The sequence below is a fragment of the Ictidomys tridecemlineatus genome, chromosome 6 (assembly GCF_052094955.1).
Source record: "Ictidomys tridecemlineatus isolate mIctTri1 chromosome 6, mIctTri1.hap1, whole genome shotgun sequence".
NCBI classification, from domain to species: domain Eukaryota; kingdom Metazoa; phylum Chordata; class Mammalia; order Rodentia; family Sciuridae; genus Ictidomys; species Ictidomys tridecemlineatus.
Window position 1 is genome coordinate 76,609,905 of NC_135482.1, and position 16,096 is coordinate 76,626,000.

Genomic DNA, 16,096 nt, shown 5'->3' on the forward strand with positions numbered 1-16,096 from the left:
TAGAGCCTGTACTTCTTAATACTTTATGAAAAGCTCATAAATAATATTTTTCTCCAAAAGTGACTTAGGAATTAGATCACAGACCCTGTAAGATTTCTTGTAACATTAAATTAGACAACTGAGTTCCCTTGCTGGAGCTAGCATGCTTTGCGTACAAAGACAGACACAAAGTCTAGCACAACCATAGACACCTTCTTAGCATCTTTCTCCTTAGGCTTACTGGGAGATAAAAGTAAACCTAGAATCTTCTCTCATTCACACTTGTCATTTCCTTGTAAATGCTGGAACTATTCCAAAGCAAAGAGCAGATGACAGCAAAGACTTCAAAAGATAATGGCTCCTAAGGAAGAGCAAAATGAGAAAAATATCCCATCAGCTATCAGAAACTTTATCACACAAGTCTAATAATAATACAATGTGGCATTTGCACAGGAATAGACCAATAAGCTATTGGAACAGAATAATCCAAACAGGGACCTGTGCCTATGTATGACAAAGCAGATATTGAAGATTAGTGGAATAAAGCAGTTACCATTCAGTAAATGTTGATGTTAAAAGAACTGGCTATACAATTTTGTGGAAGAGAAATTATAGGAAAAAATTCAATTATATTTCTAACTCATACCAAATATACAAAACAATTCCAGGGAGAATTGAACATTTGAATGTAAGAGATAAGGCATAAAATATTCAGAAAACAATACAGGTGAAAGTTTCTATAACCTCACAGTAGGAAAGGACTTCTTAAGAATCAAAACACATAATCTATAAGCACAAAAGAATAATAAATCAACCAAATTAAATTATGCACTTTTGGGCTGGGGTTGTAGTTCAGTGGTAGAGTGCTCGCCTAGCACATGTGACGCACTGGGTTTGATCCTTAGCACCAAGTAAAAATAAAAAATAAAGATATTGTGTTCATCTACAACTAAAAAATATTTTTTAAAAAAATTATGCACTTTTGTTCTTTGAAAGACACCACAGAAAGACTGAAAAGACAAATCAAAGACTAGAAAAGATATTTCCAACACATACACCTGAAAAAAAGCCTAGTATACTAGGCTCTTGTCTCCTTTAGAAATAGAGATAGAGAAATGTACTGTTAGAAGGCCAATAGGGTAAAGGAAGGGGATCCAGGGGGAGGGGGAAGGGAGGGGCGTGGGAAAGTACTGAGGAATCAAATCTGCCCAATTGTGCTATGTCCATGTGTAAATATACCACAACAAATCCTGTATTCTTGTATATGTGTGTATGATTGTGTGCATTTATATATATGTGTACGTGTGTACACACACATACACACACACACACGTACACATATGTAGTTTTTTTGGTACTGGGGATTGAACTCAGGGTGCTTTACAACTGAGGTACATTCCCAGCCCTTTACATTTTTTATTTTGCGATACCATTTCACTAAGTTGCTGAGGCTGGTCTCAAACCTGCGATCCTCTGCTTCAGCATCCCCAGTTACTGGGATTACAGGCCTATGCCGCCACACCCAGCTTATATATATAATTATAATATATTAATTAAGATAATAATAATAATTAAAAGGAAATCAATAGAGTAGCGCAAACAAACTCGGAGAGAGAGGAGGGGAGACAAAGTGAAGGTACTAGGGAGTGAGGCTGATCAAATCATGTGCACAAATGAGTTTGGCATAATGATTTCCACCATTATGTATGATTATAATGCATAAATAAAAAATAAAATGCAAATCAACAAATCATGAGGTAGAAAAAAAAAAGAAATATACTCCTAGAAATCAATAAGAAAAATATAAACAACCCAATGGAAAAGGGACAAAAGACATGAGAAAGTATTTAGAGGAAGGAGAACCACAAATGCCCATAAACACAGATGATGCTTAAACTCATTAGTAATTATAAAAATCCCAACTAAAGCTACAGAGGGACCCTTTCACTTCTACCAGGTGAGGCAAAAAGTTCTGAAGTGGGACCATAGGAAGCACCGACAAGGAGATGGAACCAATGGTGGCTTGTTCCTTACATAGCTACAGTGTTGTTTTACTGTAAGCTCAAATACAGTGTTTAGAATATCATCCGTGGTGGCTCTCTAGGCGGCCATGGCAGTGGGTTTCTACAAAGCAGGTCTGCACTTGCTTCTGACAGATAGCTGCAGGCATGATCAAACTGGGAGCACCCAAAAGGAAATTCTCACCACATTTTGGATTTTATCCCCTACACACATGCACAGGCGCACACGCTCAGTGTGAACAGTCGGCAAATCTTGGTGACAGCCAACTGAAGAGCTATGAAGCCAGAAGTTTCACAGAGTCTCCTGCTGGAGGAAGACAGTGCATCTGATCTCCATGATACTGCATGTGTAGTCCTCTGGGACCCTGTTTGTGGGGATTCTAAGCTTGGTCTTCTATTTCCTCTATCTGAAGTAGCCTATAGACAGATGCTCGATTTTACCTGATGTAGCAAATGCACTCAAGACCGCAGTCAGCCTGTTCCCTGCTGACTTCCAAGGGTTCCTGCTTTCACTCTCAGCTGCTGAGCACCCTTACCTTAGCCGATTTCATTCATGCATCTTAAGAGCCAGTTTTTTTATATTTCAATCAGTATTTTCCATTGTTGCCAGCCAGGAAAGCTAGCTGGACAACCTAAACCACTTTACTGACAGAATTAAGGTCAAAACTCACTGTGGTGAAACATAATCATATTACTTTCCTGCTCTGAAATCTTCAGTGCTTTTCCCATGGTGTAGAGAAAAAAGTTCAAGCTTAGCACTTCCCCGAGAGGCCCAACCCTGTTCAAGAGGCATGAGGGGAGCTGGCAGTGTGGCTCAGTGGTAGAGTGCTTGCCTGCAGGTGCAAGGCCCTGAGTTCATTCTCCAGTATCACAAAAAAAAAAAAAAAAAAAAAAGAACAAAGGCTTGAGGAAAACTTTCCCAGAGGAGAAGCAAAATGGAAATTGAACTGAATCAGCAGCAACTCAGAGGAAAAACAAGAGAGTGCAGGAAAACAGCAATGAATCCTAATTAGCAAATTCCATAGTGAAGGAATATTCAAGCCTAGGAAGGCAGAGCTCAGTATCCCCGGGTCAGATCAGCAAGTGAGAAGCCAAGACTGCAGGGCGAGGACGCTTCTCAAGGCCAAGAGAGTCAAGACTCAGAGCGCAGTGGGGGAGACCAGGCCTATCATTAGCAATATTGGCCCAACGACTCAGAAGGCCAGTGGGCACCGAGGACCCAAACTGAAGGGCCAACTGGGTGACATGGTCATAAAAGGAGTAAGATAAATCTGCCACCTTCCAATTCACAGAAGCCCCAGAGGCTCAAGCAAACCCTCAAACACACCAGAAGGCCTGAGAGCAGCGCCTACCTCCAGGTCCATGTTAGGTGGAGGTAGTTCTCACCACGTCACTGGGCCTGGCCTTCACAGGCAAAGCCTCCCAGCCATGGCCAACCTCATGGCTGTCAGCCGGGCTGAGGCCTTGGCTGGCAGGGATTGACAAACCTCTCAGCACCAGGCCTTCGACATCTGGCCCCACACCACCTCTCCTGGCTCACCTCCACCTCTCCTGCTCCATCTACCACCTCCTGCCACAACACACAGGCTGACAAGCAGCAGTCACTCCAGGCTTCCCTCCTGCACAGGCAGCTCCCTCTTCTCTCCCTGGAAAATCCCGACTCATTCTTCAAAGCTCCCTCCAATGTTGCCTTGGTTCCTGTAAGTCGAGTTTGTATCACTCCGATTTGGGGTTCTGTCAAGTACAGCCAACGCATTAGTTTTAAGATTATTTTTAATCCTGATTTATTAGCAGTATTCATACCATCACATTGATCACTCACTGAATGCTTAGTATGCATCAGGTGCTGTATGTATTAAATGCTTTACATGGTGGTTTGTTTTTTTTTTCTCTACCACGCACTGTTAATATTGTCCCCAATTTTACAGAAGAGGAAACAGGTTCACAGAGTTTGAAGTATTCACCTAAAATTACACAGCTACTGAAAGGATTCAAACATGGTTTGTTGTGACTCAAAAGTTCATGATCTTTTCAATTAAATAACATAATCAACTTTGTTTATCTCCGCTGCCTCCAACAATAACTTAAAAGGCTATGCCTTCCTCCTTGTTATATATAGTACAATGCCTGACATAGAGCTGATGCTCTCAAAATATTTCATACATGAATGAATGCATCACCAGCGTTCTAGAACATGAACTGTATCTCAGAACTGATAACAGGATGTTGCAACTGTCTTTATCTCACCCTCAACTAGAATATACTGGATGGCTCATCTTGTCCAGAATGATAGGCAGAGAGAGGTCAGCTAGGTGAAGACTCGGGTACAAGGAATCAGGCAGGTCAGCATAATGTCTGTTTAGCAAATTGGTTTAATCTAGTAAAACAAGTACTTACTTTTAAAAACAAGTGGGGTATTCTAATATCCTTTCAAAATAACTGGCTATCTCAATCACTTCATTTTTATCTTTTCCTAGCCCAATTCAATACAATGCCATAGAAGGAATGAAGAGAATTCAGAAACCTCATGAACTACTGGGTTGATCAAAACTCCTTTTCCCTGAAGGAGGTTACAGTCTTGCTCCATTGTACACAATTCGGGAAAGTAAGTAGGGGCAGAGCCCCATGACTCCTTCAATTAAATCCTCCAGAAGTTTCCCACATTCAAGCAAAAGCCAAAGTCCTGGTAACAATTTAACACTGCTACATAATTTGAACCTCTGTTTCCTCTGTGGTCACATCTACATTCACCTCAACGCTCAATCCCGGCCAGCCCCTGGTCTCCTTGCTGTTCCTTCTGAGTGAAGCCACCTCTGAACATCCTATTAAAACACTGAAGGCACAAAATACATCATTGCTATAGGGAAGACTGAATGAACTGTCTCATCTTTACATCATGACCTGTTGGCTCATTGCCATTTACTCTGATGTCCATTTTCCAAATTTCTGAATCACATTAGCATCACAAATTTAAATAAATCTTTAAATTTTTCTTTTCACTTGGAATTGATCAGTGATGACTGAAATGTCATGGGTTAAGAGTTTTTCCATTGCTTTTATCGGAAATGACTTACAGTGACCATTATCTAAAAATGTAATTTTAGTTTTGAGACCCTGTTCTAAATTTTAAGAAATAATAGCTTGTATTATACCAAGCACTTTAGTGTGATTTACCAAGATATATTATTTATTTTGCTACAACTAAAAAAAAAAAAATTCAATTGTAAAACTTGATGGAAAATAACTATAGTCATTAGACAAGCTGAGAATTTTCTTTGAAAGGATTCTAGTTTTGGGCTGGGGATATGGCTCAAGCGGTAGTGCGCTCGCCTGGCATGTGTGCGGCCTGGGTTCGATCCTCAGCACCACATACAAACAAAGATGTTGTGTCTGCCGAAAACTAAAAAATAAATATTAAAAAATTCTCTCTCTCTCTCTCTCTCTCTCTCTCTCTGTCCTCTCTCACTCTCTCTTTAAAAAAAAAAAAGGATTCTAGTTTTAAAATATTTTAAAATATTTATTAAAATGGATCCTCTTGTTTGTTTAGATCCCTGGAAGAAGTAAGATCACTAAACTATAGTTAGCTACCAGCTACCAACATTAACCCGTGTCAATTTTTTTTAAAAATCCAAAGAGCCAACAGTAAAAACTACTTACTTACAACTAGTTTGGGAGTGCAGTGTCCTCCTCCCTCCCTCTCCAACCCCCTCTAGTGTCCTCCCTCCCTCCCTCCCTCCCCCCTCTCCCCCCTTCCTTCCTAATTATATTCTGATATTTTGAGCTTAAAGGCTCTGAGCACATAAGCCATAAAAAAAAACAAACCAGCTTGTGATTTAAAGGGAGGAAAGTGGCCATGCATGCCAGTGTCTCCACCTCAACAGATCTTGTCCTCATGGACAAGATGAAGCTTATTCTGTCTCCATCTAGTTACCTCACCAGAGGTCAACTTGGGAAAATCACCTACAGCCATCTAGAAAATTGCAATCAGTGAGGCTTATCAACAGGCCCATCCATGTCACAATGTAAATCTTTTTCCATTTCAAAAATTGATGGCTAAGGGCTCTTGAGTGGTGGCATTTGATTCCACATTACTCTGCAGTATGTAAGCAAAAACAAAGACCCATGATTCTGAACCTTCTATTACAGACCCACGCCACACTGTGAAACAAAACATTCCTCAGGAAATTGCTAGTGTTATTGCCTTCTTCCCATCAATGTAAACAGCTTTCCTATTTTCCATTCTAGATTTAAAGATAGGAGCATGGCAGTTAAACATTACATTTCAGAGTAGTGCTTTTTCTCCTTAAAATAATATTTGAAAACAGCATGCATAAGCAAAAGAACAACTGAAATAACTCATGAGTTAAAGACCAATCCCTCAAAGAAATTCTTTAATATTCTACTTACAACCTTGTAAAGTTAGCATAAACAACTACAAACAGAATTAAGCCAACAGAGCAGATATAACAAAGCAGACAAATAACTGGGTTGGGGGCTACTGGGGGTTGAACCCAGGGTCGCTTTTCCATTGAGCTACATCCTTGGTCCTTTTTTATTTTAACATAAGGAGGGTTTCCCTAAGTTGCCGAGGGTCTTGATAAATTGCTGCAGCTGGCCTCGAACTTGTGCTCCTCCTGCCTCAGCCTCCTGAATCACTGGAATTACAGGCATGTGCCACTGTCCTGAGACAAATAACATTTAAAAGAAATTTTAAACAACCCTCAAGAATGGAACATTAAAGCAGTCAAATTTAATCTTATCTCCCTGTCTAATGCAGCTAAGTTTTTGGTGGGGTTTATTGGTTTTCAAAAAGCTTTACAGTAGCTTCATTTCCACAAAGTAGAGAAAACAAGTTTTAAAAGACATGCAATCAAGGGTTATTATGAGCTCATAATTTCCCAGCTTTTCTTACTGAACACTTCTATTCCTATGGAGTCATTTAATCCTGGAGTTGAAAATATGCAGAAGAGATGTCCTCAGCACCAATTAATGACAGGGCATAAACATACTGAAGCCCAGATACACCTCCAGTGTCTGATTCACCTGTGCTGGAGTGGGGTCCAAGTAGCAGTATTTTGATAAATACCATGTGGTCTTAACATTATACTAGTTCCCACCAAATCTTCTAAGAAAAGACCTTGGGGATATCTAGGCTCTGCTGAAAAACTTCCTGATGTTGAGACCTGATACCTCATTAGAAAAATTCAAAGACAATGCACTACTTTAATTTTTTTTCAATGCGGGGGGGGGGGGGGGGGGGAGTACCGGGGATTGAACTCAGGGACACTCGACCACTGAGCCACATACCCAGGCTTATTTTGTATTTTATTTAGAGACAGGGTCTCAGTGAGTTGCCTAGCACCTCATTTCGGTTGTCTAGCTTTTAACTTGCGATATTCCTGCCTCAGCCTCCCCAGCTGCTGAGATTACAAGTGTGCACCACCACCCCCAGCAGTGGCAATGCACTACTTTGAAGAATGATTATTTTTCAACAAGAAATGGCTATTTTTACACAGTTTAGAAAGTGATCATTGCCCCTTAACAATAGCAATAGAGTTCCAAGATCTCTGCACTAGTCCCTCTTCCTAAAAATCACTTCATCTAATCTCCACAAGCCTAGCTCCTTGTTCTCTCAGGTCTGGGCTCAAATGTCATCTCCCTGGGATACTGTGCCCTATCACACTTTTCCCAAGCCAGTCTCTGCTTACGAAGGGCACTTCTCTCATCTGAAGTGTGATTCTCTCCTTAGGTGCCTGATGCAACACTGTATCTTCAGCAAGTGGCACACCACCCAACAAATAGCCACTCAATACAGATTTCTGAATGAATAAATGAGAAAACAAGAGATAATGAGCAGTCTAATGCAAAGAGAAAAACTCAGATTGCCAGGCACAGTGGCACACACCTCTAATCCCAGCCACTGGCAGGCTGAAAAAAGAGGATTGCCCAAGGCCAGCCTGGGCAACTTAGCAAGACCCTGTTTCAAAATAAAAAGCTCAGTGGTAGGGCAGTCCTGCGTTCCATCTTAATTTTGTAGATAATGTAATGAAATCCTAAAAGGAAAAGATGCCAGTCTCCAATTTTATTTTGTAATGATTGTGACACTTTTGCTAACATTTTCCTATTTTCTACCCTTTTCTCCCCACCTTTGTGAGATGTTGTATTAAGACCCTAATCAACGATCTCAGAACCCAACTATCAGAGAGCAAAGATGGATAATGAAATAAGGTCCAATTGCCTGAATCATCCTGGCTTCTCACCAAGATCCAGAATGGACAGGATGTGATCACACTGCAGGACCAGCTTGGCTGACCGTGGAAATCCGCCAGGTATTCTGCTGATACATGTATTCCCATCACCAGCCAACGAGGCAAGGAAGCAAAATCACTGCTAATTCACCCACAAAACCGTCTACCTTTTCCCTTGGTGTTATCACACAAGCTTGCTAGGGGGACGACCAAATTCCACCAGTTTCTTTGACATACACCTATGTTTCTTTCCTTCTCAGTACCCAGATAAGTAGACCCTGGGCCACTTTCCCCAGCCCCAGTTCCCAGAGTCACCTACCCTCTCTGAGTCTCTTTACTTTTCTTCCCTAATCAACCCTATTTTCTTCACACTTAAAACATCAGGATCTTGCCTGATGTTTTAAGGCACAGTGATACATACTTGTAACCCCAGCAACAAGGGAGGCTGAAGCGGGAGTATCTTAAGTTTGAGGGCAGCCTCAGCAATCAAAGAGACTCTATCTCAAAAATAAAATTTAAAGCTGGGCCCAGTGGTGCATGCCTATAACCTCAGCAGCTTGGGAAGCTGAGGCAGAAGGATCTCAAGTTCAAGGCCAGGCTCAGATATTTAGTGAGGTCCTAAGAAACTTAGGTCCTAAGAAGCTTAGATTCTAAGCAAGTTTATCCAAAAAAAAAAAAAAAAAAACATGAATTAAAAGGACTCATAAAACCTACGCATCAATCTTGCCCACTAAAAGTGCTCTTTCCCATAGTATCTGCCTTTGTAAATGGAACCACCTTCTGTCATCCTGAGCTTCTCAACTCCACCCTCTTGCTCACTTTCCACGCCACTCACATCCAACACTGTATTCTATCCTGACTCCTAAATAGCTGTTAGATGCGTCTCCTCTTCCCCATCCTCACTGCCACTGCCCGCCCCACCGCACAGAATCTACCCTCTATGACCATCGCCATGACCTTCGAAGCTGCACTTGTGACCCTGGTCAAGACATTTCATCTCTGATGTAACATGGTTCACTGAAAAGAAAGTGGGCTTCTTAAACCACTTAGTTTTGTGCCCTTGAGAAGGGCCCTTGACCTCTCCAAGACCCAGTATACACAAGATCTACTTTGTACAGGGACTGCTGTTAAGAATCAGAGACAAGGCCTACAAAGGACCTAGACCTCAGGGAGCCTGTTATCTAGTTCAGTGCTTTCTTATTTGTATTATTTTCTTATCTATAAAAATGAGCAATAAGTCTCTGAATAATTTTGAAGATTCAATTAGATGAGGTGTGAGGCATCAAACACAGCTACAGTGTCATTTCCTGGGGGTGGCTTCCTATTCCCAAGACAAAACAAGGCCAGCGCCCTTTCCCAACTGTATCTCTGGCACTTGACTTCATATCCCTTCTCCTTCAGCATAATGAGTTTAATGAGTTTAATGGTAAGACTCTGCATCTCTTCATACCCTCCTCTCCTTCAAAGCTACAATTACAGGTAAAACTTTATGTGTGAGAAAGTCCTTTACCACATATTTCAACATGCAAGTAATTATCACATTTTCAAATCTGGAAAGCAATATCCACAAGTGCAAGTGTATTTAAGGGGATGACAGGACAGAATATTTTTAAGCCAGAAATTGTAAAAAAAAAAAAAAAAAAAAGATTTCAAACTATAGCTGGTATACATAGTCACAAAAACATGGTAAAGATGATGAAAGATTATAAAAATCTTGCTTAAATCATATTTGAGAAATAACTTTGTCAGAGATGATTCCTTGAATTGAAATAAAAAGGACAGATGGAGCTGGGTGTGGCCACACATGTCTATAATCACAGTAGCTCAGGAGGCTGAGGTAGAGGGTTGTGAATTCAAAGCCAGCCTCAGGAATTTAGGGAGGCCCTAAGCAACTCAGATAGACCCTGTCTCTAAATAAAATATATATTAAAAAAAGGCTAGAAAATGGCTCAGTGGTTAAGCACCCCTGGATTCAATTCCAGCTACCAAAAAAAGAAAGAGAGATGGTATAAATCTGAGAAAACAGGTTAAAAAAGACAGAGATGATTGAAAGTGATTGATTATCGAGGTTGTTTGTAACAGTCCCCAAAGTGTATGTCAGTAATATTTTAGATTTTTTAATTAATGTGATAATAAATGCAAATATTTCTTCTTTAAAAACAGAGAACAAGATGTGATGGTGCATTTCCATAATCCCAGCAACTTGGGAGGTTAAGATAGGAGGCTCACAAGTTCGAGGCTAGTCTCAGCAATTTAGTAAGGCCCTAAATACCTTAGTGAGACCCTCAAAATAAAAAAATAAAATGGGCAGGGATATAGTTCAGTGGTAAAGCACCCCTGGGTTTAATCCTCAGTACCAAAAAAAAAAAAAAAGTAAGAGAAAAAAACAGGTGGGTGGCACACACCTGTGATCCCAGCTACTCAGGGAGGCTAAGGCAGGAGGATCACAAGTTGGAGACCAGCCACAGCAACTTAAGAAGACCAAGTCTCAAAATAGAAAATGAAAATTTAAAAAAGAGTTAGGGGTGTAGCTCAGTGGGAAAGCCCCTGGGTTCAATACCCAGTACTTCTAAGTAAATAAATAAAGTAAGTTAAAGAGAAATTAAAATAAAAGTTTAGATATAGCAATTAAGTCTTAACTTTCTCTTCACATTTATTCACATAGATTGGAAAAGAAATCAGAGAAATTTTTCCCCATATGATTTTGTGATTTAGAATGTACAGATATAAAAAGAAGCTAACAATCTTTCTAAGCATGTGAAAAATAAAAATTAATTCTGTTTAAAGAGGAATACAAGCGATTTAAATGACTTTCCTCAGATCCCTAATGTAACAATCTCTAAAACTGCAGAAGCAAATGTTTATATTTGAACAATTTAACTACAGCCCTGAAAAGCTGCTCAATGGCCAGAAAGTACTTCTTCAGCAGCTGGTACCTACCCTGGTTGAGAAAACAAGGCAGAAAATGAGTTGAAGATTCCTAGAACATTGTCTAGTGTAGCCTAGCTGCAGAACGCTCCTAAGGCTGTCACACGACATGTCTTCTAAAATGCTACCAGTAGATGCTGAATCACTCTTTTCTAGGGGATCTGGCTAAATTTTTTTATTTCCAATTTTGACCATTCTGAAGTAAAAGAAAAATTTCAAATTTCAAATTTGGAGTCTTTTATGGATGTATATTTATAGTGTTACTTATTTTAGAACAATGACTCTTCTTCAAACACTGTTTTGGCCTGGGAGACAGACACAGCGCTGATTTGCACATATCCCAAACATATCATCAACCAGGCCCTGAGCATCACCAGGCAGGTGTGCACCTGGAGCCACTGAAGAACAAACAATATTTGTGAAATCATAAAACCCTGGTCAAGTATTCCAGTGAACGTGATGCTGCTGCAAGTATAAGGAAATGGAGAACATTATCATGATGTCAGACATTCTCTCTCTTTTTTTTTTTTTTTTAGATCCTTGGTACTTTTTCTTCAATTGTGTTCCTCTGTGAACAGAACTGTAGCAGTCTTGTAATTCAGCACAAGGCAAAGTCCTAAACAATATCAGACCAGACTAAAAAGCAATTGGGCTGAGAGAAGAAATAACTAGAAAAATATTAATGAATTTTTTTTTTCTGTTATTTCCTTCAGGCCACATTTCTCCCCTACAATACTGTCACAGCACTACCTAGTCTGGGAAGGAGGCTGGCAACACTGTTGGATACTCACTGTAGAAAACAAAATGATTTTCAAAAGCTAAGTCATGATGCTAAACTGCAAGTTACTAATGTCCAAAATGAATTCAGTGCACTAGTTTCTGTTGATATTTCCTATAAACTATTCCGGTTATTTTTCAATGAATCATTTCTGCTGAAAGAACCTAGAAATAAGCCAGAGTCCTTTTATACTTGGCTTTTTAGTTTTAATGCAACAATATTAAAATATAGAGAAAACATTCTCTATATTCCTGAGAAATCAGAGCAGTCACAAAATGTTTTTTAAAAATGGCTTCCATGTGACATCATCGCTGGAATATCTCAGTTTGCACAAGTATTTGGGATGGACTTTAGAAACAGAAAACATTACTTGAGACTGATTTAGCTCACTGAAGTAATGCTCCCAACTAAAGTACACAAACTTATTTAAAGGGTAAAAATAAGTTTATGTACTTTATAACCAAATATAATGATTGCTTTATTACCCTAAGATACATTTTCAGATAACTGTGCCAATTCATTAGGAACCACAAATTGTATTTTGTTTATGCTAAAGATAACTCAAAATACATATATGAATAAATATCATTTGGTAAAAATAATCCTGATCATTTTTTTAACCTCCTGATATACAGAACAAAATTGCCTTAAATTTCTATAGAAAAAATATAATTGGTGTTTGTATTATTCTGCAATAAGCAGCCACTGTTATATTATTGCCACGAAATTTTTCCCATTTTCTCATTGCTGATGATGACACTGTTACAGGTAGTTACTCCCTACACTTCCTACTTTTCTTAGTCTCTCTCTGACACTAACCAATATGGACTAGTGAATACTTGAAAAAGGTATCTTCTTCCAATATAAACTGATTCTTTTATAAAATATCTATAGTATACCCTCTATGAGTTGAGCTTTGGTTAAAGATTTTGGATGCAATGTTCATTGAGATAGATTTCTTCAGGTTCATTATATTAAATGAAATAATCCAGGCACAGAGAGATGAATACCATAATCTCATTCATATGTATAATTAAAAAAAAAAGTTAATCTCATAGAAGTAGAGAGTAGAAGGGTAGTCACCAAAGGCTAGGGGTGTTGAGGGAAAGGAAACTGGGGAGACACTGATCAAAAAAGACATAATTACAGTTAGATAGGAGGATTAAGTTCAAAAGATCTATTATACAGCTTGGTGACTATAATTAATGATGATATATTTCTTGGAAAATGCAGAGAATTGGTGTTAAGTGTTACCACAAAAATGACTGTATGTGAGGTAATGCATGTGTCAATTAGCTAGATTTAACCATCTCACCGTGTATATATACTTCAAAACATCACATCATGCATGATAAGTACATATAATGTTGTCCATCAAGTTTGAATAAATAAATAAATAAATGGAAGGTTCCTTGACTTAAGAGTTCATGGTCTATTAAAGGCAAAAGACAACTGCGTTAAGATTTTCCACGCAGAGTAAACACAATGACACAGAAATATCCCTAGAAGGATTGTTTGAATCAAGCAGGAAGGTCAGCTAACAGTTGTATTTCATGTCATGAAATAAATCCACCTCCTTTATCACAAAGGTGATGCCCTAATACTGTCTGGTTTCCACTTCTCCATCTTGGCAAAGCACTGTTGATAGGTGAAGACAACGTCAAAATATCTCTGAGAATCACAGTCATAGCCTCCTGTTCCCATACTTCATAAGGTTCAGCATCACATTAGACTAACAACTAATCTAAGTTGGAAAATATATAAACAAGTCCAGTGGTTGTTAAGAATAGGCATGCATATACCAAGAAAAACATAAGCCATGAATTTACAGCCTGGTACATAAATACTGTATTTCTAGTTGAAGTTTTAAACCATATTATTACATCTATTTTTTGGTTGTTTACTATCTGAATAAAAGTAAGCTATCTGAAAGTATAAATGCTTATCATATTATGTGCTAAATTAGAAGGCAGGTTGATTAGATACATCATAAATCAAGTCTTTTAGTTATGAAAACACACAAATAAGGCCTTCCTCTCCCCTAAAATAAATTTACATTATAAGAAAAACATTTTTGAAGCTATGTGCATAACATTTAAAATGCTAATATGCACCCAAAAATAAAGACTTAACATACAGAAAAGCAGTGCATATGTACACTAAAATTTATAATTGGTGACTTGCTACTCATAGTGCCTATAGAATCAGGTAAAAGAGACTGAGTGCTTTAAACAATATATATGTTCTCACAAGTGCTTGATAGAAAATCAAAGCACATTCATGATTTTCTTCCAATACATCAGTCTTTAAAAGAAGCCAAAGACCAAAGACAACAAACAATATACATGGCCCATTTGTGTATTCTGCTTTTATAAATATGGTCATTTTAACCTGAAGAGCCTCATTTGAAATGCAGGGCTACCCACATATTTGATATATACCATTTTTTCAGACCATCTGAAGGCCATTCAATTTCCCCATGGTCAGGGTGACCTCATAAGATTTGGGCATGGCCCAGCCTGGCTCAGAGGTGAAATCAAGGCAGCAAGATCACCCAGCAAAGTTGTTTTGCTCTAACAGCCCTGTGACATGAATGACCAAAGCCAAGGAGAATGAAGATTGCCCAGCCTTTGTCAAATGGAATTGCCAGTTCTCCTAATGACATTTCCCTACCTCACTAAGAAGCAGCTGCATTTAGCAAAAAAAGCTAAGGTACTACTGATTCTACATCTTGAAACTGTGGGTCTTCAGGCACAAACATACTGGTCATCTGTGTGGATTGTGGGATTGTTACTGAAACCTGGGTTTGAAATAACAGTTTTGAGAAGTTTGATCTATCCATTCCAACCTGGTTCTGTATGGCCTTAGAGAGCTGATACTTGAAGACTCCAGTGAATGTCCCTCCCCCACAGGCTAAACAGCCAGGGCCTCCAGAATTTCAGCTTAGACATTCATTTCTTGGGCAATTTTTCTCTTGGGGTGGAAAACAATGGACTCTTTCCATTTTTTTTTTCTTGTCAACAAAGGACTCTAAGATGAAGTCCTTTCAATTGCATCCTTTCCGACTTCTTTATAAATGACGAGTGGGCCAGGGGAGTGGGGGGAGCGGCCGAGCAGGGAAGAGGTGACAGGCAACTCACCTCCTTCAGCTGCTCCAGCTCCTGTTTGAGGCTGTCGTACTCAGCCTCCAGCTCGTCATACTGCTGTTTGAGGGTCAGCTTCTCTTCCAGTACCACCAGCCCGTACTCAGCAGCCTGGATCTTCTCGTGGGTCGTCTCTGTGAGCTCCTTGGTCAGCCTCTCTATCTCGGTCTTATAATGGTCCACCGTCTGCAATACCTCTTCTGCGGCCATAGCCCCGGTGGATGAAGACAGGAGGGGGTGACCGGGTCGGGGAGATGGGTGCAAAGCAGGCGGGGAACGGGAGAAGCAAATGGGGAGGGGAAGCAAAAACGGAAAAGAAAAAGTGTGCCTGGATGAATGAGCAAAGCAATGCCCTGACGGCTCTGCTGGCCGAGGCAGCTACACTGCCCGAGAAATTGACGCGAAATGCAACATGGAGAATGTAGGCGAGAGGCTCAGGGGCGAGGCGGCAGCTGCTGCGGCATGTGTCCTCTGGGCCGGCCCCTGCGTGCGGTCAGCAGCGGTGCTGCATGGCCTGGGCTGCGGCGGCCGGGGGGCGGCGAGGGGCTCCGGATCCCGTTATTCAGAGGCGCGGGGCCGCCATGTCTCCCGGCAGCGTCACTGCAGTCTCCCCCTGGGTCTAGCGCGCTCCGGCTCCTGGCTCGCTCGCTCGCTCCACCTGCTCCCTCTGGCCCTGCAGCAGCGGGTGCGGAATGATGCAGTCTCGGGCCCTTCCCGCCTGCCCTCGGCTCCAGGCAGGGGGCGGGGAGCGGATGGAGTCAGCGCGGGGGGGCGGGGGGGAGGAGGGAAGGACCAGACGGAAACGTCCCGAGGCGCCTCCCGCCGGGCGCGCAGGCTGCCACCACTGGCTGCACCGCCCGGCGCGCGAGGCAGAGGCCGACCTGGCGGGGAGGCATCGGGAAGCTAGGAAAGCCTGGCGCCTGTGCCCGGCCCGGTACCTTCCAGAGCCTCGTCCCCTGAACTTCGAAGCCCCCGAGGGTGGTGTGGGCGCCCCAACTA

At 40.8% G+C, this 16,096-nt stretch overlaps 1 protein-coding gene across 10 annotated transcripts in view; it reads right to left on the bottom strand.

Moving 5' to 3' along the window:
- Bicd1 (BICD cargo adaptor 1) overlaps positions 1-15,852 on the bottom strand; it is a 235,010-nt gene extending 219,158 nt beyond the window's left edge. For 7 of the 10 annotated variants that reach the window (XM_021732232.3, XM_005334046.4, XM_021732228.3 and 4 more), the window contains exon 1: positions 15,095-15,847. In XM_021732232.3, the coding sequence (XP_021587907.1) occupies positions 15,095-15,307 (213 nt within the window). In that variant the 5' untranslated portion in view covers positions 15,308-15,847. Of the gene's footprint in view, positions 1-5,782; positions 6,683-15,094 lie in introns of those variants that run through there. The other 3 variants (XM_078014918.1, XM_005334045.4, XM_078014922.1) reach the window with 2 other exon arrangements.
- Positions 15,853-16,096: the final 244 nt, after the last annotated feature.